The sequence below is a fragment of the Balaenoptera acutorostrata genome, chromosome 20 (genome assembly GCF_949987535.1).
Source record: "Balaenoptera acutorostrata chromosome 20, mBalAcu1.1, whole genome shotgun sequence".
Lineage (NCBI taxonomy): Eukaryota > Metazoa > Chordata > Mammalia > Artiodactyla > Balaenopteridae > Balaenoptera > Balaenoptera acutorostrata.
In genome coordinates this window covers 44,459,960-44,483,463 of record NC_080083.1, presented here as the reverse complement: position 1 = coordinate 44,483,463, position 23,504 = coordinate 44,459,960, and the positions used below count along the sequence as shown (strand labels likewise).

The 23,504-nt window shown below is 55.9% G+C and overlaps 1 protein-coding gene across 1 annotated transcript; it reads left to right on the top strand.

Annotated features, from left to right (window-relative positions):
• ERBB2 (erb-b2 receptor tyrosine kinase 2) lies at nt 1-23,102 on the top strand. The gene is made up of 27 exons (XM_057535933.1): nt 1-319; nt 6,459-6,610; nt 7,520-7,733; nt 8,498-8,632; nt 8,920-8,988; nt 9,171-9,286; nt 9,411-9,552; nt 10,434-10,553; nt 10,819-10,945; nt 12,935-13,008; nt 13,101-13,191; nt 13,431-13,630; nt 13,989-14,121; nt 14,208-14,298; nt 14,990-15,150; nt 17,045-17,092; nt 18,440-18,578; nt 18,661-18,783; nt 19,071-19,169; nt 19,449-19,634; nt 19,769-19,924; nt 20,041-20,116; nt 20,416-20,562; nt 20,944-21,041; nt 21,238-21,426; nt 21,711-21,963; nt 22,105-23,102. Exons 1-27 carry the CDS (start codon nt 247-249, stop codon nt 22,458-22,460), a joined length of 3,768 nt encoding a protein of 1,255 aa, XP_057391916.1. The 5' UTR covers nt 1-246; the 3' UTR covers nt 22,461-23,102.
• The last annotated feature ends 402 nt before the right edge of the window (nt 23,103-23,504 follow it).

Genomic DNA, 23,504 nt, shown 5'->3' with positions numbered 1-23,504 from the left:
CCCAATCACGGGAGGAGGAGGAGGTGGAGGAGGAGGGCTGCCTTGAGGAAGTACAGGAATGAAGTTGTGGAGCTGAGATTCCCCTCCATCGTGCCCACAGAGCCGAGAAGACCCCCCGAGGCCGCCGGCCGCCCCTGCGCTGGGTACTCTTTCCGGCGCGAGCGCCCGGCCCCCTCCCCTCGCCCGCCCGGTGCCCTCGCCGCCTGGTCTAGCCGGAGCCATGGGGCCGGAGCCGCAGTGAGCACCATGGAGCTGGCGGCCTGGTGCCGCTGGGGGCTCCTCCTCGCCCTCCTGCCCCCCGGAGCCGCGGGCACCCAAGGTGGGTCTGGGGTGGGGAGGGCAGGGAGCGGCGACGGGCCGGTGCAGCCTGGGACCCCCGTCTAAATCCCTGGTCAGGCGGGAACAGAGGGGCCATCGGAGCTTCCTGACCCGAAGTTTCGGACAGTCCGGGGGCTCAGAGCCGCCGGCCCTCGGGCTCGGAGGGGCCAGAGAAGGTGGGACAGGGGGGGCGATTACACCGGAGCGGCTCTAGACGTCCCATTCGAGGGACTGGCGCTTTGCAGACCCCGCGACGGCTGCGGAACTTGTCAAAAAAGGTCTCTGAAATTGTTCAGAAAGTTTCCCTCAAAGGGTGTATTGCAGGGTGTGTGTGTGTGTGTGTGTGTGTGTGTGTGTGTGTGTGTGTGTGTGTGTGTGTGTGTGTGTGTGTGTGTGTGTGTGTGTGTGTGTGTGTGTGTGTGTGTTTCCCCTTTCTTGAGCCCCCTCAAGCTCTTCTCTCAAAGCCTTTCCAGTTGGCAGCCTCCGCCTCCAGACTGGACTGGGCTGGATTCCTGGGGGTCCCTTCTGCCCGGCCCCCTCCCCGCCCCCTTTCGGCCGACTGGGTTGAGTTACTCCAGCTTCTGGCAGGATCGGGGTGTGGAGGGGGGAGGTGGGGAAAGCAACCTGTCCAGCCAGAGCCGGGGAGCAGAGGATGGCCAGTCCGACTGCAGAGTTGCCTCGCGCCGGAGACTGGCGTGGGGGAAGGGGGAGACGTTTGTTTTGAACAAGTCTCTTTAGGGCCGACTTGGGCACTCTGTGCTTTGTGACTTGGAGAGCGTGGGTCACGGAGGGGTGGCGGTGGGCTTCCTGGTCTGGGGCATAAAGTGGGAGGGTTCTGAGGGAGGGATTCCTGGGCACTTGGAGGGAGGGGGAGGGTAAGGAACGGGGCCAGATGCGGGTATGCCGAGGGCCGGGTTGTTCTGCCTTTTCCTTTGTGCTGTGTATGGGGAAGGGTGCTGGGGTGGGTGCAGTGTGTGTGTCTTGCCCCATCTGTCCGTCTGGGTGCGATGACGGTGAAAGCTAACGCGTACTGGAAATACACTGTGTGCCAGGTGCTGTGCGTGTTTTGTCTGGGTTCCCTGCTTTCATCCTCAGAACAACCCTGTAAGAGAAGTCCTAACTAGTGTGCCCATTTTCCAGGCTTGAAGACCCGGGCTTCAAGAGGTGAAGTAGCAGCAAGTAATTGGTGGGTCCCAGATTGGACCCCAGGCAGTGCAACCCCCAACCACAGCTTCAAAATCACTATATTCATCTACCCTGAACATTGGGGGGACGCTGCTCCCTACATCTCCTGGTTGTGGAGAAGACAGAATGAGAATGTTCTAGGAGTAGTGGGTGGTCTTCACGGATCAGGGAGTCTGGGTGTCGGGCTGTCTGTGTGTTGCCCGAGGGCCCCCTCTGTCAGAGCTCTGCTGTGTTATCTGAGGGACGTCTATACTAGGGTGTTCTTGAGTTGTGTGGTCTGTGTGTTTGTGTGTCTGGGCTTTGTGTGGCCAAACGGCAGTCTCCCTGCTGAACTCTGCCCTCTCAAGGAACTCCCTCAAGAGCTGCTGTAAATAGCGGGAGGTGCCCCTGCGCGGCTTCCCAGGAGCCTCCCCTTCCCCTCCCTGTTTCCCAGGCAGGCGTCTTCACCCCTGACCTTCTGAGAAGCATGAGGCTAGGCTAGGCGAGGCGAGGCGAGGCTGGGCTGTCAGGCTGAGCCGTTGCCCTCCTCACCTGGGCCTGGGAGTTGAGCAGGTGGAGGGCGGCGGCTTGTTGCAGTGCTGGGATCTGAGGGGTCGGTTCTCCCGCCGTTGACGGGGGGCTCCTCAGGTCTTCCTCACCCCTCGGCCTGCAGTGCTGGCTGCAGAGAGAGGTGTTGGGTGTGCTGTGCAGGGGAATGGCTAAAACGGCAGAGCCCCACTCAGCTGCCTCTAGCACGCCCGGTATATGCCAGGGCTGAGGGCTGGCGCAGGCATGTGGGGGAAAGGGAGATGGGGAAGGCCCAGAGGGTTGGGATTTTCTTTTCTTAGAGCTCAGGGTTTTGTAAAGTGCAGCAAACAGATCTTGCAGAGCTCATAGTTTAATTCCTGAATGATTCTCCCAACAGCCTCCTTCTTTTTGCTAGTCAGGGAAAGTAACCTCATTTTAGTATTCAAGAAAAAAAAATAATTGAAAGACAGGATCAAATGCGGAAAGAGAAAATACATTGTATTACAAAGTCGAATACAGAGCACTGTTAATTTTCTCTTGGTTTGGAATTACCCAGACTCCTGCTATATGAACTTCTCTTGCCTTAACTTTTAGAAAAGTACAGCGTGCTTCCTATTTGCCTGGTTCTCATCCATTACAGTTTCATTTCATCTCTGCAACAATCCTGTGAAGTAGGTGCACAGATGAGAAAACTGAAGTTCAGAGAAACGAAGTGATTTAGCCAAGGCTTCCCAGCGACACAATAATGTCCAGGGCATTTTTAGACTCTGATGAGGAGGCATTAAGAGTTGATCAAAGTCTTACTCCCTTCGACAGGAATGGGTTAAGCAAAGCCTCAGCGGCAGTCAGGTGGCCAGACTCGGGTGGAGGTGCTATTTTGTTATTCAGGCGAATGACCTCCCTTATCTGGGCTTTAGAAAATGAGAATGACCTCCCTTATCTGGGCTTTAGAAAATGAGCGTGAGCTGCTCCTCGCCCCCCACCAGGTTCCCTCTCGGCTTTGGAGTCCTCTCCTTCCCTGTACCAGCCCATGTCTGCCTTCCTCTTGGGCCCTCCTGGCATGGCAGGGGACTGAGGGCAGGAGCAGGCCAGAGGCCAGTGGGACCTATAGGGCTACGGGTGAGGGAGGGACCAGTGTGGGGCTGGGGAGCTGGTGTAGGGCCAGGCTGGTTGTGCCTGGCCCTGGGTGCTGGGATGACCTGGAAAGAGATCCCCCTCCCTGCCTGTGGGAAGCCCCTCTGGGGTGACACCCCCATCTCTTAGTAGGCCACCTTTCCTCCCCACCCCTGGGAAGAGAGCCGAGATAGGGTGAGGGGTGCGTGCTCTCTTAAGGAGTGGGAGAATTATTATAGCCAATGTTGTGTTCCCCCAGCTCTGTTTACAAAGCCTCGTCACGTTTGCAGACTGTTTCTTGATTCATTACCTCATTTAACTCTCGTGTAATTTCTCTGCAGAGAGTAAGAGTTGTCATTATCCCTTCCTCACAGTCAAGGTCAGGTCAGTAAATATTCACTGAGTGCCTACTAAGTCACAGGCACTGCTGGACATAGAGGTGAATCTGATTTGGCCTCTGCCCTCGAGATCCAGGGACTTGATCAAGGTCACACCGTAAGCGGCCCAGCTAGGGCTGTGGCCTAATGACCTGAGCCCCGGCCCTTGGTCTGATACACCAGGCATGTGTGGTGGGTGAGTCCTGGTGTCACTGGAATGGGCTGTGGCCCCACGGGTCTGGGGGAGGTGAGCTTTGGGGATGCAGGTAGTGTTCATGGAAACCAAAGGAAGTGTTGGCTTTCATGCTGGTGAGCAAGAGAGGCAGCTGGGGCTGAAGGCTGGTGGGGAAGAAAGAACCCACTTGAGAGCCCCCCAGAGCTGGGACCTGACCACTGACATCCAGCTAGAGGGACATGGGGGCCGTGACCAGCCTCTGAAGAGAGGGCTGGACATGGTGACCTCAACTGGTCCCTTTTGGTTTGGAGACTCTTGATTGGAGTTCATTTATTCATTCATTCATTCATTCATCCCGCAAACACTTATCCAGGGCTCACTGTGTCCCTGGCTCCGGGTTGGTCCTGCCTCACACTGACTGCCCCAGAGATCTGGAGGTCGAGGCTCCTGAGGGACAGGTGCTCTGGAGACAAAGCGCTCCCCTGTGTGGAACAGGACCTCCTACCCCCGCCCCAGAAAATCAGTGGGGGGCCGAGTGGATATGGGGACCATGGCCAGGACTGGGGAGGGGGAGATGAGTGAGGAGATGGGAGGGGGAGGGAGGTGTGGAGGTAGAGGAGGTGTCAGGTTGGAGGGTATTAGCCCCCAAGCCTCCAGCTCCCTGGGAGTAGGTCTCAGGGTCCCAACTTTACTACCTGTTGCAAACACTTAGTCCTAATCAGACTCAAAAACGGACACAAACAAACTCGTGGGGCAGGGCTACTGCTCTTTCTGGTCTTCCCGCCCAGCTCAGCCGCTCGGCCCTGCCCGAAGCCTATAATGGGATCAGTGGCATCCACAGAGCTGGTGTGTATTTACCTTTGAACAGGGTGTGGAGAGGGGTGTGTGTGCAGTTAGGCCTAGTGGAAGGCATGTGGGATTTGAAGTCGGGGCAGACTCGAGTTCAAATCCTCCCTCTCTTGCTCACAAGCTTTCTGATCTTGGGAGAATGACCCCTGGCAACCTCAGTTTCCTTCTTTGCAAAATCGAGGTTGTAGTTCCAGCCTCTGGAGGGCGAGGCTCCACCCAGAGTGGCTGCCGAGTGTTCCCTTCTTGTTTTCCTATTGCCTGGCTACTGCAGCTGGTGTCCCTTCGAGGCGGCAGAGGGCACAGGGGGTGGAGACGGGCCCCTGCCCCAGCTCTGCCCGTCCCTGTCCCGGGCTTGGGCCAGGGCCTTGGGGTCTAGGCCTGGAGACAGCTGTGCCTACAAAGCAGCTGAAGCTGCTGAGGCTGGGGGAGGTCCTGGCAGCGGGCGTTATTTTGGGCCTGGCCTGCCATCCCCGGCTCCTGTTTCTCTTGGGAGTCTGGGGGGAGGGACCCTTGAGTTCTATTTCTGGGTCCTCCCCTTCCTCCCTCTTTGCTTCCTTCCCTATCTGGCCAGAGGGGTGGGAACAGAGACCACTCTAGGTGCTCCTGGGAGGCTGCCAGCTAGTGGCCATTGGCCCAGGCCAGAACCCTGGGGGCTTGTCCCACCAGCCTTTCCCCCGATTTCTGGAGGCAGGGGGTATCTCTTATTACCCCCCAGGATTTGACCTTAGGCTCCAAGCTGCTGGGAGAGCGGGAGCCCTGGGGTCAGACCTCAGAGTCAGCCACTGTGCTGTCCCCCTGAATCTGCACGTAGTCCGTGGGAGGTGGAGTGGGGACCAACAGGAATTCAGGGCTGCTCAGGCACCTGTGGATCTGGGGGTGCACCCCGCCCACCTCCTGGGCAAGATGTGCCAGGTGATTCATCTTCTCACCAGAGCAGAAAAACGGGTTTCACTGGGCACTTTAATCTCCCCCACTGCTGGCAGGCACGGTGCCAGCTGTTGCCCAGAGCGCCCCCTTACCCGGGGTAGTTTACCCCTTCTAGTATCCCTGGGCTTAGTGAGTACTTCTGGTCTCAGGGACACTGGGCTGGGGTCCAGGTGGACAGGGCGGCAGTTCATCTTGATGCCCCTTGGCTGGCGGTTGCCACCAGGCAGGTACACAGGGCTGACGTAATGCCCTTGTGGCAGGAGTTTCGTGGCATAGATTCTGCCAGCTGGTTCTGGTGTCTTGCCCTGAGGAGGTGGCAAGGGTGAGGTGCCAGCGTAGGAGCCTTTGGAGTAGGCAGCGCTCTGGCTCAGCATCTGCAGCTCGGGTCCGGATGCCCACAGTTGGGATCTGATGCTCCCTTTCTCTGCCTGGGGGAATTCCAGAAGTCCCTGCAGTGACCAGGCCCCTGGTGGTCCCCATGCCCCAGCTATGACTCCAGCTGACCCTCCTTCCCCACTTTCTGGGTGGCGTTGCGGGGGTGGGTATCCCTTGCCAGGAGGTTGGCATGTGGGTGGCGTTGTTTGCTTGGGAGAGGGTCAGGGGGTATCCAGAGGATTCATGATTCATCATCGCCTCTCTTGGGGGATTTTTACCCGTTGGCCCTGAGTTGTGCCTTTGGGACAAAGGGAGGCATTCTTTGCCAGCCAACACCCTGGATCGAACGGGCAAGCTCCCTAAGGCTGGCACAGCGAGACCCCCTCTGGATGCTCAGGATGGGCCAAGTCAGGGGAGCTTCTCCCCTGATGCACCTCCTCTTCCCAAATTTGCAAACTTTCTTTTGCTGTTGCACGTTCTGTGGGTACAAGGGACACGGGAGGAGGGATCCTTCCGTTGTGCTTTCTCGCTGTCTGCGGTGGCATGACTCTGGGGAGTAGGTTGGCAGAGGTGGCCAGGTTGGCGAAGCTCACTGGGCAGTGCCCTCTGACCCATCTTCTCTCTCCTGCCAGTGTGCACCGGCACAGACATGAAGCTGCAGCTGCCGGCCAGTCCCGAGACCCACCTGGACATGCTCCGCCACCTCTACCAGGGCTGTCAGGTGGTGCAGGGTAACCTGGAGCTCACCTACCTGCCCTCTAATGCCAGCCTCTCCTTCCTGCAGGTGAGGCCCATGGGCAAAACCCAGCCAGGCCCTGCTTCCTGCTGGGCTGAGCCCTCTGCTTGCAGATGGGTGGCAGAAGAGTGTTCCCCACCCTGTATTTCCTCTTTTGTTGTGACTCCTCAACTGGGAAGTCCTTTCTGATGTCTAACCCCCGTCCATCCTACTGCAAGACCAGTTGACTCCTTCTCTACAACGTGGCTGGCCGCGGACATCTCTGGGTGGAATGCACCCGTTCCTCTGCTAAATTTTTTGCTCTCTTGCCAGCATGATCACCTTCTGTTGTCCAACTGCCCCAGCCACTGTCCCCCTCCTACCCAGAGTAATGAAAGGGCTGGCGGGTTCCCCGTCCAGTTCTGCCACTGACAAGCCATGTGAATGTGGTCTAGGCCCTTGGCTTCACTGGATCTCAGTTTCCCTATCTATATATTGGGAGCAACAGACATGCTTGAACTCCCTGGGGGCCCATTTTGAAGATCACATGGAAAATGTATGGGAAAGGGTCAGGAGCAGGAGAGAGAATGGAAACCAGCCTCTGGGTTGTGTCCATGGTGCCCTGGAGCGGGGCCTCAGGTGCGATGCTTAGTCTGTCAAATCACAAACATCATCTCATCCAGGCCTTTCCTTTACAGATGAAGAAACTGAGATGCAGAGAGGGTGGGGCGCTTGCTTACAGTTTACAGAGTGTTCCCCCACCATTTTCTTTCTAGATCGTACTAGAATCTGGTTCGGGGAGGTGGGGAGTGGCCTTGATCTCCATTTTATGCCTGAGGGAGCAGGACTGCTCAGTGGCTGGGGGCCTTGCCCAAGATCCCCAAGCACAGGGTAACCTTGAGGAGGCCTTGGAGGGGGGGTGGTAGTGGTCCAGGGCCTGGACCTGCCTCAGCCCTACCCTACCCTGTCCCCTCCCAGGAGATCCAGGAGGTGCAGGGCTACGTGCTCATCGCTCACAACCAAGTGAGTCAGGTCCCCCTGCAGAGGCTGCGGATCGTGCGAGGCACCCAGCTGTTTAAGGACAACTATGCCCTGGCCGTGCTGGACAATGGAGACCTTCTGGAAAGTGCCACCCCTGCTGCACGCGCTGCTCCGGGAGGGTTGCAGGAGCTGCAGCTGCGAAGCCTCACAGGTGGTCATCCTTATCATTGAAACTTTCTGCTGGTTATTGAGAGCTGACCGGGGCCCCTGTTAGCCATGGGTATGCTTCGTGTGAATCAGAACCGGGGTCCCTTCCGGATGGATGCAAGTGGAGCTAGGGGAGGCGCCCTTGTGAGGATTCGAAAAAGATTTCCCTTCTTCCCAGGAAGTCACAGCTTGTGCCAGCCCACATAGCTTGATAGTTAGGATGCAGGCTGGGTTTTTGCCCACTTCTTGGCTGAATGCACATGTACAGTGAACAACCTATGTAACTGTACGTGGCAGCCTTGGAGCCGACACTGTCCCAGACTCTGAGTGCCAGGTGCTTTACCTGCATAACCCCATTTCAGTCATGCTATAATCTTGCAAGGGAAGCATCAGTGTTATTCTCGTTTTACAGATGAGAAAACTGAGGTTTACAGAGGCTAAGTGACTTGCTCGAGGTTACACAGCTAGTTAGTGGTGGTGAGGCTGGATTTCACACTCTCTTTTAACTGCTAAGCAATGTGCACACAGTAGAGGTGGAGGAGAGGAGACAGTGACACGGACAACTCACTCCGCCCCGGATCTCCGTTTGTTCACGTGTGGGGTGGTGTTGGTAGGGCTAAAAGATGCTGAAGGAGTCTTCTCTGCTCCCTGAGGAACCTGGGGTGTGTTTAAGAGCCCCACTCCCCTTTTAGAAGGCAAGCGGGCCCCAAGGGAGGTCAGAAGATGACAGATGGGGGAAGAAGCCCCTGATTATTGCCCGCCCCACAGAGATCCTGAAGGGAGGGGTCTTGATCCAGCGGAACCCCCGGCTCTGCCACCAGGACACGATTTTGTGGAAGGACATCTTCCACAAGAACAACCAGCTGGCCCTCATGCTGATAGACACCAACCGCTCACGGGCCTGTAAGCCACGCTCCTCCCCGCCTGCAGCCGCCTCTTTCTCACGCAGCCCACCGACCCCAAGCTCCTGGCTTACTCCACGCCCCCCCCCCGCTGCTGCTGCACTAACACCACCCATTTCCTCTTTCTCTGTGTCTCTTCATCTCTGTGGTTCTCTGCCCTGTCTCCCTCTGCTTCCAGATCGTGCCTCCGGTTTTGGAGTCCTCTTCTCCTGCCTGTGTCTCTCCCTCATTGTGCATTCTGTCTCCTGGTCTCTGTCTCTCTCACTGCCGTTCTGTTTCTCTCCCCAGGCCCACCCTGTTCTCCAGCTTGTAAAGCTCCCCACTGCTGGGGAGAAAGTTCCAAGGACTGTCAGAGCTGTGAGTTATAGGGAGGCCCAGAATCTGGGGGCAGGGGCTGGGTGGGAATAAAGGTGACACGGTGGGCGGGTGCCGGGCCTCGGCATCTTCCCTGAGGCGGGAAGTCTCCCCAGAAGGCGATGCTGGTGAAGGGCCGGTGCCTAGGCTGCCGCCCAGCCCTCATCCTGCCCTTTGCCCAACAGTGACGGGAACCGTCTGTGCCAGCGGCTGTGCCCGCTGTAAGGGCCCGCAGCCCACCGACTGCTGCCACGAGCAGTGTGCTGCCGGCTGCACGGGCCCCAAGCACTCTGACTGTCTGGTACGTGCCCCCGGCGCCCCAGCCCTCGGGGTGCAAGGGGAGGGGCATCTCGCCTGGTGCTGCCCTAACCCTCCGGCACACCAGGGCAAAACAGCCCAGTGCCCACCAGCTGCCTGTCCCCCAGGCCTGCCTCCACTTCAACCACAGTGGCATCTGTGAGCTGCACTGCCCAGCTCTGGTCACCTACAACACGGACACCTTCGAGTCCATGCCCAACCCCGAGGGCCGTTACACCTTCGGTGCCAGCTGCGTGACCGCCTGTCCTTGTGAGTGCCGGGGAGAAACGTACTTTTAGTAGTTTTGCTGGGGACTTTGGTTTATGTAAATGGAAGCTTGTTGTGAGTACTGTCCGCCCCTGGCTTTGGAGAGCTGGCCATGGCAGTTCGTATTGAGCCGCCTTGTTCTTTCAACAGCAGTGGAGCAGGTGGCAGCAAAGAATAGCAGCTAAGAGCCCACGCACAGAAGCCAGACTGCCTGGGTTTGAGACCTGGCTCTGCCCCTTACTAGTCATGTGACCTTCTGGCTGTGTCTCGGTTTCCTTATCTGTTAAGTGGGGGCCAAAATAGTCCCCTCCTCACCAGGTGGTTATAAAGTTTGAATGAGTTAATATTTGCAAAGCTCTTATAACTGTGCCCAGCCAATACTAAGCACCCCTAAATGTTGATGTTTACTCTATGGTCTAGATAGATCAGAGTTTTATTTACTAGCTCCCCTGTTTACTGATGGGCATTTAGGAACTGGCCTCAGACCTGGGGACCTCTTTCCTCCTGTCACAGGAGACAGCAGTGGGCTCTTGGGTCCTGGTCGTACCCTCCCCATGGTGGGTGAGAGTACGAAGTGTAGAGCTAGATCACTTGGGTTCACATCCTGGCTCCTCCACTTACTAGCACAGGGACCTTGAGTAATTTACAGAAAACTCTGTGCTTTGGTTTCCCTTTTGGCAAAATGGGAATCTAACAGTGCCTGTTGCACAGGGTTGTCGTGAGGAGTGGATGAGTGTCCAGGGCTCAGATATGGTGTAAGGGCATTTCGGTATCGGTTGATATCATTCTTATTGTACTACCTGGGCGTGGTCACACAGCTCATGGTGGCGGGGGGCGGTGCTGAAAGGCCAGGGCACGTGGACAGACGATCTTGATCTCCTCAGACAACTACCTGTCTACGGACGTGGGATCCTGCACCCTGGTTTGTCCCCTGAACAACCAAGAGGTGACAGCTGAGGATGGAACCCAGCGGTGTGAGAAATGCAGCAAGCCCTGTGCCCGAGGTACCCAGTGGCCGCCCCCTGCACACCCAGCCTGGCCTAGCCCGCTGTGCCACCCTCCCTCAGACCCTCCTGGGACCCAGTCCTATTCTCCCACTGACTCTGCCCCTGGCCCTCCCCTGAGCAGTCCCACAAGCTCCCCCATGTCTCTGCCAATGTGGGGAGGGGGCATGCGGCCCCAGGAGGGGACTGTGGACAGGACCCAGGAGGTTGAATTCCTGGTGCTCCATGTGGAGGCTGAGTTGCCCCTCTGTCCCCCTCCCCACAGTGTGCTATGGTCTGGGCATGGAACACCTGCGGGAGGTGAGGGCGGTCACCAGTGCCAACATCCAGGAGTTTGCTGGCTGCAAGAAGATCTTTGGGAGCCTGGCGTTTCTGCCGGAGAGCTTTGAGGGGTAAGGATACTCAGAGTTAAGGGTGGGCACATGGCCTGAGGCAGCATCAGGGCAGTCACTGAATCCTGAGGCCCCAGAAGTGGAAGCATTTCTCGGGGATGGCGGGAGACAGAGGTGGGAGGCCAGGGATGCAAAGGAAGCAGGTGAAAGACCAGCAGGGACTTTGGAGGGGGGAGTTTTTCTTTTTGTTTTTTGTTTGTTTGTTTGTCTTTGGCCGCGCCGTTTGACTTGCTGGATCTTAGTTCACTGACCAGGGATTGAACCCAGGCCCTTGACAATGAAAGCGAGGAGTCCTAACCACTGGCCTGCCAGGGAATTCCTGGGATTTTTCTCATAAATGACATGTTATCTATGAACATGCACTTGTATGGAGGTCATACCATCCAGATAAAGTAAAATTCTCTTTGAGTTCATAGTAGCTTTATTCATAATGGCCCCAAACTGGAAATAATGCAAATATATATCAATAGCTGAAGGAATAAATAAAGCTGACCCTTGGACATCACGGGTTTGAACTGCGTAGGTCCACTTAAATGTGAACTTGTTTCAATAAATCCGTACTGCAGTACTACACAATCTGGGGTTGCTTGAATCTGGAACCGTGGATGCAGAGGGCTGACTGTAAAGTTATACTTGGATTTTCGACTTTGTGGGGGGTTGGTGCCGTAACCCAGGCGTTGTTCAAGGGTCAACTGTAGAAGGTGGTATATCCATACAGTGAAATTCTCAGCAGTAAAAGAAACGGCCTACTGATACATAAAACAACATGAATCTGTCTCAAAAACATTAAGCGAAATAAGTCAGACAAGAGAGAGTCCACACTGTATGATTCCCTTTGCTCTAGAATAGGCAAAACCACTGCGTGGTGAGAGAAATCAGAACAGTGATTGCGCCAGGGTGAGGGCCTGGAAAGGGACACAAAGGAAATTTCTGGGGTGATGGAAATGTTCTGTATATCAGTTGGGGTGGTGGATAGGTGAGTGAATGCATTTGACAAAACTCATCAAACTGCACACTAAAAATCTGCAATTTATTGTATGTGAATTGTACTTCAATAAAAATATGTATTAAAAAAGGAGAAAATTCCCTTCAACACTTCCTCCACCTTTACTCCCCTTTCTAGAGGAGACCGCTGTTAACAGTTTGTGTGTGTTCTTCTAGACCATTCATACATATATGGATACACACGCACAGAGAAATGTAGTTTTAGTAATTTGGGGGGAAAGGTTGATTTAAAATGGGAGCCTGTTGTGAATATTGTCTGCCCCTGGCTTTGGAGGGCTGGTTATGACAGTTAGTTCATGTCCAGCTGCCTTGTTCTTTCCACAGCTGTGGAACAGGTGGCAGCAAACAGCAGCTAAGAGCCCAGGCTGCCTGGGTTTGAGACCTGGCTTCTACCGCTTACTAATCATGTGACCTTCTTGCTGGGTCTCAGTTTCCTCATCTGTTAAATGGGGGCAAAAATAGTCCCGCCCTCATAAGGTGTTATAAAGTTTAAATGAGTTAATATTTGTAAAGCTCCTATAACCGTGCCCAGCAGATACTACATGCTCCTGAATGTTAGGTTTTCGTCTGTAGTCTGGATAGATCAGGATTATATTTAATAGCTCCCCATTTACTGATGGGTGTTTAGGTATTTAATTTTAAAATTTTTAAGTTTAAATTTTAAAAAATTAAAAATTTTTAATTTCCTTAGGTTTTTTATTTTCCCTCTAACAAACAGTTCTCCCTTGCACATGCCTTTGGGAACAGGGGCCAGTGTCTCTCTAGGCCACATTCCTAGAAGTAGAATTTCTAGATCAAAGGATATAAATATTGTTTTGATATTTGCCAAACCAGGGCCTGGGCTTTGAAGTTCAGGATGGGAACAGCCGGGCTCAATGGGCAACGGGTTTAAGTGGAGGGGAGGTGGGGGAGGATGGCAGGGCCAGCTTGTGGAGGGAGGTCGTACCCACCCCCTTCTTGGCCCTCTCCTAATCCTGCTTCTAGGGACCGAGCCTCCAACACTGCCCCGCTACAGCCTGAGCAGCTCGGAGTATTTGAGTCTCTGGAGGAGATCACAGGTGAGCTCTGTCTCTCTGAATCCTGCTTCGATGGGGCTGGGGGGGGGTCTTCGTCCTGTCCCCACACGTCTAGTCTCACCCTGTGCCTGCAGGTTACCTGTACATCTCAGCGTGGCCAGACAGCCTGCCGGACCTCCATGTCTTCCAGAATCTGCGAGTAATCCGGGGACGAGTTCTGCATGAGTGAGCACCAGGGGAGGGAGGCCTGATGGGGGAGGAGCTGCCCCGGGAGGCCCGGGAGAAGCTCTGAGTGTGTAGGGGGGGAATGGGGGTTCTTATTCCCCGGGGACTCCAGCAGCAGCATTCCCATGGGAGTTTGCAGAGTGTGCTGGGGACAGGAGGAAGGTGAGGGCAGCCCTCGCTGAGGGGGGAGGGTCAGTGGTGCGTTGCCCCCCTGCATTTGAGCACTCCCCCTCCCACAGTGGTGCCTACTCGCTGACCCTGCAAGGGCTGGGCATCCGCTGGCTGGGGCTGCGTTCGCTGCGGGAACTGGGCAGTGGGCTGGCCCTCATCCACCGCAACGCCCGCCTCTGCTTTGTACACACGGTGCCCTGGGACCAGCTCTTCCGGAACCCCCACCAGGCCCTGCTCCACAGTGCCAACCGGCCAGAGGTCGAGTGCGGTAAGACAGGGAGCCCAGCGCTGCTGCGCGGGCATGCCCACGGGCCTCTGGCAGCAGCAGTCTGGGACTTACTTGTGCGTGTGCACTGCCCGTCCCTGGTGCACCATCCTTGACACAGCTCTGGTTGGCCTGGCCTCTTGGCATGGCTTCTAGCAGGGTCCTGCCACGCTGCCTTGGCATCCCTCCCTTCCCTTTCCTCTCTGTTCCTGGAACCTCAGAACTCTTTCTCTCCCTGCTTTGCGCGGCACCTATCCCCACCTCTCCAGCTCAGAGCCATGCCCACAGACTCTTCCCCCAGCTCCCTTGGACCTGGAGTCTCCCTTGAGAGTCCCCTCTGACCCCTTCCTCCTCACTGCAGTGGGCGAGGGCCTGGCCTGCTACCCGCTGTGTGCCCACGGGCACTGCTGGGGTCCAGGGCCCACCCAGTGCGTCAACTGCAGCCAGTTCCTTCGGGGCCAGCAGTGCGTGGAAGAATGCCGAGTACTGCAGGGGTATGCGGGGCAGAGGAGGGGGTGGCCGGGCTGGGGGGTGCACAGGGGCTCCTTCCAGACCCTTTCACTGGCCGTCCTCTCCTCAGGCTTCCCCGGGAGTACGTGAAGGACAGGTACTGTCTGCCGTGCCACCCCGAGTGTCAGCCCCAGAATGGCTCAGTGACCTGCTTTGGCTCGGTGAGGTGCTGGTGCGCTCAGAGCTGGGTGGAGGGAAGCAGCGCAGGGTTGGGGGTGCTGCCAGGGACCTGGCCAAGTCCAGTAAAATACCCCTGGGGAGGGCTCCAAGCCCAGACCTGAGCAGTAGGAGGGTGGTAGCGGGGTGGAAGGGGGCTGGGATGCTGGGGATGGCAAGAGTTGCGGACACTGAGGCCCTTCAGACCACGCAAAGGGCCCAGGGAAGCCTGTGCCCTTGGCCGTGGCTGTGCTAAGGTGGTTAGACCTGGGGGCTTAGACATCAGGTGACCTGGATTCAACTCCAGGCCCCACTTGCACTGGCTCATTCGTAAAATGAACGTTATACTAGTACCTACTCCATTGGGATGCAGTGAGAATTAACTCAAAATAGGGTTTGGCACAGTGCCCGAGCACAGGAAAAAGAAGTCTTCACAAGTTAGTTACTATTATTACTTGCTGTTATACCTTAGGTCATACACTCCCCCCACCCCACCAGGCCTGGGGATCAAGCTTTGAAGGTGGGGAGCTGGGTGCAGAACAGGGGCAGCAGACAGCAGGTCTGGGGCTGTCCCGGGAGCAAGGTGAACAGTGCTGCTGAGTGGCTGAGGGAAGCACAAAGGGGACCCAAGGGCGTGATCCTGCTGCCCTGGGGGTGTCGGTGCCAGCCCCCCACAAACCCTCCCTCCCCTCCCAGGAGGCTGACCAGTGTGTGGCCTGCGCCCACCACAAGGATCCTCCCTTCTGCGTGGCTCGCTGCCCCAGTGGTGTGAAGCCTGACCTCTCCTTCATGCCCATCTGGAAGTTCCCAGATGAGGAAGGCATGTGCCAGCCATGCCCCATCAACTGCACCCACTCGTGAGTCTGAGGGCCTTTTCCACGGAAAGAAAGGCTTCGTTCCAGGACCTTCTCTGGGGCTCTTATTCTAAAAGTGGGACAACTCTGCCTTTGCTTACCCTGAGACCCTTAATCTTTCATATCTTTTTTTTCTGATCACAAAAGTAGCACGTTGTTAAAAATTTTTAAATTAAAGCATGAAAGTGAATAGTATTAGCAATTCTACCCCACTGTTAATAACTTGCAATATTTTTCCTCCAGTTTTTTTAATCTATGCACACACTAACATATGTATTATTATTATAACATATAAAGTATGTTTATATATTATTATTATTATTCTCCAGTTTTTATTGGTGCACAGTCTAGTATATACTTCTTTTTCCCAAAATGGGATCATAGACCATACATATTTTTTGGAAATTGCTTTTTCTCACTCAGCATTGTAATTTTTCTTGCAATGTTTTTCCATGTCCTAACACAGTGATCTGCCCTGTTCTTTTTATGTTTTTCACTTAGTTGTTTTTTAATTACACATGGAATACAGGCATACATTCTTGTGATACACATTTTCAGCAGTATCAAAGTATAAACACTGTAAAGCAGAAGCGCCCTTTCGTCCACTCCCCCACCTACCCAGTCCCCCACCCTCCCCTTCCTGGGGAGAACCACCAGATCACTCTGGTGTGCTCTACACATTTACATAAATGCATTTTACATTTATGTTAGGTTGAAGATTGCTGTTTTGGGAAGTCAAAAATGATCAAGAAACAGCAATTTCATCTAGCTCATCTATTTCTCAGCCATTTCATCTGACTCACGTATAATCAGTTTTGGTTTTTAATGTGTGTGCATTTTTAATGTAAATAGGATTGTACTCTACATATAGTTCTGCACTTTGCTTCCCCTCCGTCCTGGCACTTTATGTATCTTGGAGGTTCTTTCTTGTGAGTGCACATGAACCTACCTCCTTTTTTTTTTTAACTACTCAATCTGCAGTATGGATGTAGTTTTTTTTTTTTTTTTTTTTACAAATTCTAGTACCTTTTTTTTTTCTTTTTTTTTTAATTTTTATTTTTTTTTTAAGTCTCTCTTTTTTATTTATTTATTTATTTATTATTTATTTATTTATGGCTGGGTTGGGTCTTCGTTTCTGTGAGAGGGCTTTCTCTAGTTGCAGCAAATGGGGGCCACTCTTCATCGCGGTGCGCGGGCCTCTCACTATCGCGGCCTCTCTTGTTGCGGAGCACAGGCTCCAGACGCGCAGGCTCAGTAATTGTGGCTCACGGGCCCAGCCGCTCCGCGGCATGTGGGATCTTCCCAGACCAGGGCTCGAACCCGTGTCCCCTGCATTGGCAGGCAGATTCTCAACCACTGCGCCACCAGGGAAGCCTGGATGTAGTATTATTTAACCGTGTCCCTGTTCGAGGGATATTCATTGAACTTGTCTTTTTTTTTGGGGGGGGGTGCAGTTTATTGCACTTGAGCTCCATGTACAAGTGAGCATCTTGTACATGCCCCCTAGTGTACAGGTGTTGGCCTTTTTAGGGTCTATCCTGAGAGGTGGAACTGCTGGGTCACAGTATTGTCAAACTGTCCTTGGTGGAGGTTGTGGCCAACTACTACCCTGGCATCCTCTACAGAGGGGATAGCCAAGCTTTTGGACTTGATGCTCCTCTGCGTGCCGCCCACTTCCTACCCAAGACTGGGAGGTGCAGGGGATGCAGGTTTGCAGACTGGAGAAGGCCTCCCCTGTGGGGTGGTAGAAAGAGCCCTGGTGACCTTGAGCCCAGTTTCTGCCTTTGTCAAATAGGGATCGTAACGCAGCTACACCCACCTCTGGGGATATTGTGAGGCTGAGTGGGTGCAAGAGGTGGTTCCCAGCCTTGTTGACAGGACTCTCTCTCTTCTGCAGCTGTGTGGACCTGGATGACAAGGGCTGCCCTGCCGAGCAGAGAGCCAGGTCAGCCTGGTCCCCAGGACGCATCCCATGTTGCCCCTCAGTCCCCCTCCGGCCCCTGAGTGGTCACTGCTGCAGGGAGGGGGTCTCCTGACATGACACATGTCCCTCCCCAGTCCACTCTTCCACTAAGGATCCTCCTTTCAATTAGCTTCAACCAGTGGATGGAGGACCTGCTCGGGATGCTTGGGGGGCAGGGAACAGGAAAAGATGGCGAAGACACCCAGCACCTCCCCACCCTCGAGTAGGTAGGGGTCTCCTAAGGGACACAGGCAGCCTGCAACTCCCTGGGACTCAAGGCACGTTGAGAAGAGAGCACAGCTGCAGCACTGAGGACGGGACAATGAATTCTTAACTGGGGCCAGTGGGAGGCTTCAAGGAGGAGGTGGCATGGGAGCCAGGTCTCGAAAGAGGGGCAGGTATGTTCACTTGCATTAGGCGGAAAGCAACCAGGCAGCATGGTGAGAGGGGTCAGGACAATCTAGGACGTGTTTGCGGAAGGTTCTGCTGTGGTGGGCCACTGAGTAAGCTCAGAGGAGTAAGGGGTGACGTCTGAATCAGGTTAGGGCAGGATCTTGGAGGGCATAGGCTCTCCCTCACCATGAGGCCACAAGCCCTGTGATGTCCATCACTGCCATCACCGGACTTGATTTCTAGGCAGTGGGGTGTCTGGGGAAGGGCTCTGGGGAGAAAAACAGATTGGAGTATGTCCGAGGTAAGCATCTGTCCGTGCCACAAGTGTTCGTTAGAGGTCTGTGGCGTGCCAGCCCTTGGCTAAGCAAGGGAAGGGGGCAAGGGTGACAGTGGTGTAGGGTCAGCACCCGGGAGATCCTCCTACCCCAGGATGAGCGGAGTCTTGAAAGATGACCTCATGCAGAAATGATGGTCCAGGTAGAATTAACAAAGGCTGGGAGGTGTGGAAATCATGACCTATGGGTGGAAAATTTGGCCAGAGTATCAGAATCACTGGGTGCACATTCCCCACCTCATACCACAATCAGAATCTCTGCGGGGTAGGGCTCCAGACTCTTGCATATTGACAAGCTCCCTGGTGATTTTTTGTCAGGACGTTTGAGAATCCTGGGCTAGAGCCCTGGGCAAGAGCATACGAAATTTGGGGATGTGGGTGGAGAGGGTTTTGAATGCCCAGCAAGGAGTCTGGACTTCATTCTGGAGGCAGTAAGGAGCCAAGGGAGGTTTCTGAGTAGGTGAAACAGGATGGGAACCTGCACGTCACCCTTCCAACTTCCCTTTCCAAACGCCAGTGACCTTCAGGCCCCTCCATGGGACCCCTTCATCCCTCCTGCCCCCGACTGGTCCCCAATCCCTGACCCTGGCTCCTGCCCCCAGCCCTGTGACGTCCATCATTGCCGCTGTGGTGGGCATTCTGCTGGTCGTTGTCGTGGGGCTGGTCTTTGGCATCCTCATCAAGCGAAGGCGGCAGAAGATCCGGAAGTACACGATGCGGAGGCTGCTGCAGGAGACAGAGGTGAGGCAGTCTGAGGGCCTCTCGGGCGGCCTGGGGTCTGCGGCCCAGCCCGCGGCACTGACGCACCACCCCCTCACCCCAGCTGGTGGAGCCCCTGACACCGAGCGGAGCGATGCCAAATCAGGCTCAGATGCGGATCCTGAAAGAGACAGAGCTGAGGAAGGTGAAGGTGCTTGGATCCGGAGCTTTTGGCACCGTCTACAAGGTCAGGGGTGGGGCCGAAGTCCTGGGTGGGCGGTCCCAGAGGATGCGGTCAGGGCGTGGACGAGGGTTCTGTCAGGAAGACAGCCAGGGGCTGGGGGAGGTTCTGTTGGGTAGGGCAGTTGTATCAGGGGATAGGGAGTGGGCTGAAATGGTGAGGTCGTTGCTAAATAATGGGGTTGGCCCAAGGGTGGGGAAGGGTATTGAGAGCACAAGCAGGGACCCCTTGGACGACTGCAGGTTGGATCTGGCCCACCCTCTTCCTGCTCACATGCTCCTCTCTCTGCCCAGGGCATCTGGATCCCCGATGGGGAAAATGTGAAAATCCCAGTGGCCATCAAAGTGTTGAGGGAAAACACATCCCCCAAAGCCAACAAAGAAATCTTGGACGTAAGCCCTTCCACCCTCTCCAGCTGGGAGTACAGTGGGGACCCCCTGGCTGCAGGTCTGGGCTGTGGGCTCTGTCTTCACTGGGGTTTTAGGAGACACTTTGTGATCCCCCAGATCTCTACTCTTAACCTGAGTCTGTGGGCCATGGTTCTGGTTTGTGACGAATGGGGTTGGATTGAGTGAGGGTCCCCAGTCACGGCTCAGCCCTCGGGAGGGGTGTGTGGTGGTTTGGGGGCTAGTGGTTTCCCATACCCTCTCAGTGTGTACCCTTGCTCCCAGGAAGCATATGTGATGGCTGGTGTAGGGTCCCCATACGTGTCCCGCCTTCTGGGCATCTGCCTGACATCCACGGTGCAGCTGGTGACACAGCTTATGCCCTATGGCTGCCTCCTAGACCACGTCCGGGAGCACCGCGGGCGCCTGGGCTCCCAGGACCTGCTGAACTGGTGTGTGCAGATTGCCAAGGTATGCACTTTGTGGGCTGGGGCTCTGCGGGCGCCCTTGGGAGCAGGCCTCTGTCTCCACTCAGAGCTAGGGTGAGGAGGTTTCCTGGGAGAGTTCTGGCAGAGCGAGGTCCACACAGATGCCTCTGACCCCAGGGGATGAGCTACTTGGAGGACGTGCGGCTCGTGCACAGGGACCTGGCTGCCCGGAATGTGCTGGTCAAGAGTCCCAACCACGTCAAGATTACAGACTTTGGGCTGGCTCGGCTGCTGGACATTGACGAGACAGAGTACCATGCGGATGGGGGCAAGGTCAGAGGAGGGAGCAGAGTGAAGCAAGGGGGAGTGGGGTCTGGCCCCTGGGAGAACTCAGAACGGCCACCTCCCCACCACACCTGGTTGGAGCACTTCCTTCTCTGCTCTCCCAGGTGCCCATCAAGTGGATGGCGTTGGAGTCCATTCTCCGCCGGCGGTTCACCCACCAGAGTGATGTGTGGAGCTATGGTGTGTGATGGCGTGGGTTGGAAGGGTGGACACGGAGCCGTGGCCCTGGGGGGGATGCGGGTGGAAGGATGAGAGCTGGGATGGAGCGAATTAATGGACACTTTAGCATGAAGGAAGGAAGGGGTTGCCAGTGCCTCAGTCTGCCAGGGACTGCGGAAAGACTGGGTATCTCCTGCCCTTGACACTGCATCCCTCCCCTCCTTCCCCCATGGTGCCAGGCTCTTGGATAGAGCCTCTGGGGCTCAGTACACTAAAGCTCCCTCTGGTCCCCCCACCTCTTAACCCCATCTCTGCCCCAGGTGTGACTGTGTGGGAGCTGATGACTTTTGGGGCCAAACCTTACGATGGGATCCCAGCCCGGGAGATCCCTGACCTGCTGGAGAAGGGGGAACGGCTGCCCCAGCCCCCCATCTGCACCATTGATGTCTACATGATCATGGTCAAATGTGCGTGGTTGAGCTGAGCCGGCTGCTTGGAGGAGGAGTGGGAGGTCCTGGGTGGAGGGGCCTACAAGGGGCATGGGAGGGGCCAAGAGCAGGATGATATGTTTAATGCAGCCTCAAAAGGGTCTCACTTCCCTTTACAGTACCAGTCCAGAGGAGCTATCAAGGACCAGCTAGAAAGAGACTTATGTGCAAAATAAAAAGGGGAAACTAGTAGAGATTCTCAAAGGTTCTCTCTCAGGATCCAAGTCTGGTACCTCTTCTCTACCACCTGAGGGCATTGGACTCTAGTAACTGGGGTTGTCTAGGCCGGGGGTGGGGGTGAGGGGCTCTGTACACAGGCTGCAGCCAGAACTGAGATGCTGGACTCCTGCCCGCCCCCAGGTTGGATGATTGACTCTGAATGTCGGCCGAGGTTCCGGGAGTTGGTGGCCGAATTCTCCCGCATGGCCAGGGACCCCCAGCGCTTTGTGGTCATCCAGGTACTGGGCCTTTCCACGCCATCCCTGCCTATGGCTAAGATCACTCTCCCTTAGAGGGAGGAAAAGGGGATGATTCCTGGGTCCCAGGCTTCCAAGCCCAGCCCTTGCCTGACTCGTCAGACCTCTGGCACTCCCTGAGCCTCCCTCGGGAGGCTGGGCTGGGGAGAGGCTGCCACGCTGTTTCCCGCCTCCCCAGAATGAAGACTTGGGCCCTACCAGCCCCTTGGACAGCACCTTCTACCGCTCACTGCTGGAGGATGACGACATGGGGGACCTGGTGGATGCTGAGGAGTACCTGGTACCCCAGCAAGGCTTCTTCTGCCCAGACCCTGCCCCGGGCTCCGGGGGCACAGCCCACCGCAGGCACCGCAGCACATCCACCAGGGTCAGTGCCCCCGGTCACAGTGTGGCGGGTGTGTCTGGTTACTTCTCCCGACCCCAGTGGACTAGAGTCCCTTTCTCCAATGTCCCCCAACCATCACCTCTCACGAGGAGACCCCATTATCCCCAAGAAGGATTCCTACTGCTTTCCAACTGTGACCCCATTCTTGCCACAGTGACTGTGTCAAACCCCGAAGGCGACTCCTTTTTATCTCCTGTGACCCTGTCACCTCCCGTGGAGTCTCCATCATCAATGACCCCCATTATGGCCTTCTCTCTCGTCCTCAGAGTGGCGGTGGTGAGCTGACGCTGGGTCTGGCGCCCTCGGAGGAGGAGCCCCCCAGGTCTCCACTGGCACCTTCCGAAGGCGCTGGCTCTGACGTGTTTGACGGTGACTTGGGAATGGGGGCAGCCAAGGGGCTGCAGAACCTCCCCCAACATGACTCCAGCCCTCTACAGCGGTACAGCGAGGACCCCACAGTACCGCTTCCTCCCGAGACCGATGGCTACGTTGCCCCCCTGACCTGCAGCCCCCAGCCCGGTATGGAGTCCAGGCCCGAGCTGAGAGGCTGGGAGGTGGGGATCGGGGCTGCTCAGCCCAGGGCCCACTATGGGGACAGGGGCAGCAGCCAGAACACACGGGCTCCTCCCCCTAACAAGCCTCCTTCTCTTGTCCTTTCAGAATACGTGAACCAGCCAGAGGTTCGGCCACAGCCCCCTTCACCCCTAGAGGGTCCTCGGCCTCCTCCTCGACCTGCCGGTTCCACTCTGGAAAGGCCCAAGACTCTCTCCCCTGGGAAGAATGGGGTTGTCAAAGACATTTTTGCCTTTGGGGCTGCCGTGGAGAACCCCGAGTACTTGGCACCCCGGGGCAGGGCTGCCCCTCAGTCCCACCCTTCTCCGGCCTTCAGCCCAGCCTTTGACAACCTCTATTACTGGGACCAGGACCCATCAGAGCGGGGCTCTCCACCCAGCACCTTTGAAGGGACCCCTACAGCAGAGAACCCCGAGTACCTGGGTCTGGACATGCCAGTATGAGCCAAAAGGCCCGGGCCGCTGGCCCCTCAGGGAGTGTGGAAGGCCTGACTTCTGGCCCGCGTCGGGACGAGACAGGGAGAGGACCCTTGGATCACAGCCAGGGCAGCCTGCGATGCCAGCAGTCTTCCTTCCTCTTCCAACTCACAGGTGGCTGAGAGCCGCCCAGCCTGGCTGGCAGAGGGGGCGGCACCGGGGAGTCTGGACTGATGCTGGAGCCCTGCCCCAGCCACTAGGGTCCACTGGATGCCACAGCCAGTCTCCTTACCTGAGGGAGCAGCCCAGCCTGACTTCTTCCAGAACCTGACACTGAAGGACAGGGAAGCTGAGCCTAGGAGGGGAAGAGGCCCCAAGAGGGTGTCTAGGAACCAGAGCAGAGACTCCCTGAGACCCAGCTCTGCCCCTAAGAAGAAGGGGACAGCAGCAGCGCCCAGATCCGGTCCCTGTACAGAGTGCTTTTTTGGTTTTGTTTTTACTTATGTTTTTTTGGTTGTTTTATTTTATTATTTTTTTTAAAGATGAAATAAGGACTCGGTGGAGAGTGGGTATTGTGGAAGCGGGGTGGGGGGCAGTCCCTGGGGTTGCGGGCGGAATGTCCCTTCTCCATACCCACTTTCTCCATTTGCAAATATATTTTGGAAAACAGCTGGACACCAGCCTATGTCTGGGGTGGCTCTGAGCCATCCCTTTACTGCTCACCTCCTAACCTACATTCAGTTCATCTTTCCTGGAGGGACTGGCTAGGAATCTTCGGAAAGCTTGAATGAGGAGCCTACTGCCAGTTTCCTGGCTCTTGGGTTGGGGGGGAAACTGGTTGGGATTCTGACCTGAGAGCCCTTTGATAACCAGATCATTCTTGCTTAGAAAAAAAGAAACTCCCAAGGCCACCCACCAGAATGGGGTAATTTCCTCCCTGTAGGTAGGGGTAGTCGGGGAAGGATGGAGGAAAGAAGAGGCAGTGTCTACTGTGTGACTCATTTTCCTTGCCTTGGCAAGGAAATCATTGAATTAGAAGTAGCTATCCAGAAAAAACCCACCCAGACAGCA